The 3,566-nt window shown below is 43.2% G+C and overlaps 1 protein-coding gene across 1 annotated transcript in view; it reads left to right on the top strand.

Annotated features, from left to right (window-relative positions):
* The first annotated feature begins 565 nt into the window (after nucleotides 1-565).
* LOC118736371 overlaps nucleotides 566-3,566 on the top strand; it is an 18,827-nt gene continuing 15,826 nt past the window's right edge. The window contains exons 1-3 of the mRNA XM_036466466.1: nucleotides 566-1,093; nucleotides 1,167-1,665; nucleotides 1,727-3,551. Coding sequence (XP_036322359.1) covers nucleotides 566-1,093; nucleotides 1,167-1,665; nucleotides 1,727-3,551 — 2,852 coding nt within the window. The remainder of the gene's footprint in view (nucleotides 1,094-1,166; nucleotides 1,666-1,726; nucleotides 3,552-3,566) is intronic.

The following is a 3,566-nucleotide window of genomic DNA, read 5'->3' on the forward strand; positions in this document are numbered from 1 at the left end:
CCGATCTATTCGAAAAAATCGTAGTTATGGTCCGATTTGCTTAAAATCTGGTACGTAGTTAGCTTTTTGCCTAGATTAGCATATAAGATTCTTTTTTTTCGGGTAGTTTCACAGCGAAAATCCCCAAGTTCTATATCATAGCACTGGCCACATTGCGTGTTTGTCACAGACACGGTTTATGTTAAAAATTTTGAATTGAAACTACCTTCTAAAATTATTGTATCATGGTTGGCGTTATACGTTGACGTAGGCTGTGCGCAATTTGACAGCTGCCCTTTTCCCATTGTCATTTTCTATGGAGTAAATGTGATATTTTTCTTGCTGTAATTGATTCGAGTTTTGCATATTATTATACTGATTCGGGATTTTCGTATATCGTGCGATATTTATCAATTCGATAATTTTTTCGGAAAATAAGTGTGTGTGTAAAAAGTGAAATTATCCAATTGGGCTGCGGGCATTCATTGCGAAACATTCATTCCGTAAGTTTTTTTTAATTTTCCTTTTAGTAGGATTAGTCAAAAACGACTTTGTGGTTTTTTAGGGAGAGTTATTTGCTTGACTAATGCCTCCTATTAGACGATCAAACCTTGGGCGACGTACACGTCGTGCAATAATTAGTCAGAATGTCCGTGATAATCAAACGCACGAGGAAAGTGTAGAAGTAAATGAATGGAGACGTGCCCATATTGCACAGGTTCGCTCTGCACAATCACCACCTCAAATTCGACAGAATATTACTAGAAGAAGACCAGTCGTAAATGTACACTTGAATCGCGCTGCTTTCGAATACGATTCCGCAATCGCCTACAAAGATCTTCGCTGCGTTGATATCGGTTCATTGTCTGTCGTATGCCAGCATTGTAATGCATTGAAGTTTCAATCGGAAACCCCCGGCTTATGCTGCGCTGGTGGCAAGGTGAAATTGCCCGTTCTGACTCATCCGCCAGAGCCATTGTATTCGTTTCTCTATGGAAATACAATCCAATCAAAACATTTCCTGGCGAATACACAAAAATATAACGGATGCTTTCAAATGACGTCATTTGGAGCCGAAGTTGTTGATCAACCCGGCTACAATCCGAGTTATAAGGTAATGGCGTATTATTATTATCAAAATGAGCAATTCTTCCAATTTTTTTTCGAAATTGCTTCCAAACATACAGATTCAAGGGCAAATTCACCATCGAGCGGGTGCTTTGTTACCACCACCAAACGAAGATCATAAATTCCTTCAGATCTATTTCGTTGGTGATTCGGCAATTGAACTAAATCAGCGTTGTGTAATTTTTACTGCGACTAAACGTGAAATGATCGAACAATTGCAAAATCTTCTGCACGAGCATAATGAACTGGTCAGACTGTTCAAAACCGCATTGGATACAATGCATTCTGACGACCACAAAATCATTATCAGAGCAGACAAAAGACCTGCTGGAGGCCATGCAAGACAATTCAATGCTCCCACTATCAATGAAGTCGCAGTGGTGATTGTTGGCGAGAATGTGGAATCACGCGATATTGTTCTCAAGCGTCGGAATGGTGGACAATTGCAGCGCGTGTACGAGACTCATCGGTCATATGATGCACTTCAATACCCGTTGATGTTCTGTCGTGGAGAGGATGGCTATCACTTCAATATAAAGATGGTCAATCCAACGACAGGTTTGTTTACAAGTTATCACTACTTTTTCATTCTACGACTAAGTCAAAGTTCATATTTTAGGAGAAGAAACGAATAAGAAGGTCAGCTCAATGAATTTTTATGCATATCGATTGATGATTCGGCAAGATGTTGACAATCATTTGTTGAGATATCGCCGGTTGTTTCAACAGTACTGCGTCGACATGTACGTCAAGGTCGAAACGGAGCGTCTTAATTTCATTCGTTTCAATCAGTTGAAGTTACGATCAGACGAGTACATCCACTTGCGGGACGCCATCGCTACTGAAGGAGATGCGACCAACATCGGTTGTTTGACCATTCTCCCAGCTACTTACGTTGGAAGCCCGCGCCACATGCATGAGTACGCTCAAGATGCAATGACGTACGTACGGAATTACGGACGCCCCGATTTATTCATCACGTTCACTTCCAATCCGAAATGGCCCGAAATTACGAATCTGTTGCTGACAGGACAAACATCCAGCGATCGACATGATATCATTGCACGAGTATTCAAACAAAAGATCAGAGTACTCATGGATTACATCGTTAAGCAGAAGGTTTTTGGCGTACTCCGTTGTTGGATGTACTCGGTTGAATGGCAGAAGCGTGGTTTACCACATGCACATATTCCGCTTTGGATTTTCGACAAGATCCGACCAGATCACATTGATTCGATCATTTCTGCCGAAATACCAGATCCAGAAACTGATCCGGAGCTGCATTCCATTGTGACAACGAACATGATACATGGCCCTTGCGGAGTCCACAACCCAGACTCACCGTGCATGGAAAACGGAAATTGCACAAAGCGTTTTCCCCGTCCGTTGGTGGCTGACACAATCAGTGGAATCGACGGATATCCATTGTATCGGCGTCGTTCTCCAGATGACAACGGCAGATCAATCGTGATGAAAGTGAAAGGAAACGATGTCGTCGTCGATAACCGCTGGATCGTTCCATATTGTCCGCTTTTGTCAAAAACGTTCTCAACCCACTGCAATGTTGAGTACTGCAACTCCATCAAATCTATCAAATACGTTTGCAAATATGTGAACAAAGGGAGCGACATGGCGATGTTTGGCATTGCCGATCCGAATGCAAACGACGAGGTGACGAAATTTCAACTTGGACGTTACGTGAGTTGTAACGAGGCAATTTGGCGGCTGTTTTCATTTCCGATTCATGAACGTCACCCGACTGTTGTACATTTGGCAGTTCATTTGGAGAACGGCCAGCGTGTATACTTTACGGACGCAAATGCAGCGCAAAGAGCAGAACGACCACCAGCGACAACATTGACAAATTTCTTTTCGACATGCGAAAGCGATCCGTTCGCAAGGACTTTACTCTATTCGGAACTGCCATGCTATTATACATGGAACGCAGCATCGAAGAAGTTTCAACGCCGGAAGAAAGGTGATTCTGTTGCTGGCTTCGCTGATGTATATTCTACTGATGCCCTCGGACGAATATACACAGTTCATCCACGCCAAGACGAATGCTTCTATCTTCGCTTGCTTTTGGTAAACATTAGAGGCCCTACATCGTTCGATTCCCTGCATACTGTGGATGGTGTGCTGTGTGCCACTTTTCGGGAGGCTTGCCAACGTTTGAATTTGCTCGAAAACGATACACATTGGGACTCAACACTCGCCGATGCAACTGTTTCTGCGCCAGCGAATCAAATTCGTACATTGTTTGCGATCATCATAGCTACATGTCATCCGTCGAACCCGACTGCATTGTGGGACAAATACAAGGACGAGATGGCTGACGACATTTTGCACAGAGTTCGCACGACAACTTCGAATTTCGATCTCGAAATTAACGACGAGATGCGCAACGAAGCATTAGTTCTGATCGAAGACATCTGCGTGCTCATGTGCGGCAGTCTGCT

The sequence above is a fragment of the Rhagoletis pomonella genome, unplaced genomic scaffold (assembly GCF_013731165.1).
Source record: "Rhagoletis pomonella isolate Grant_MI unplaced genomic scaffold, Rhpom_1.0 Rhpom_scaffold_00003, whole genome shotgun sequence".
NCBI lineage: Eukaryota > Metazoa > Arthropoda > Insecta > Diptera > Tephritidae > Rhagoletis > Rhagoletis pomonella.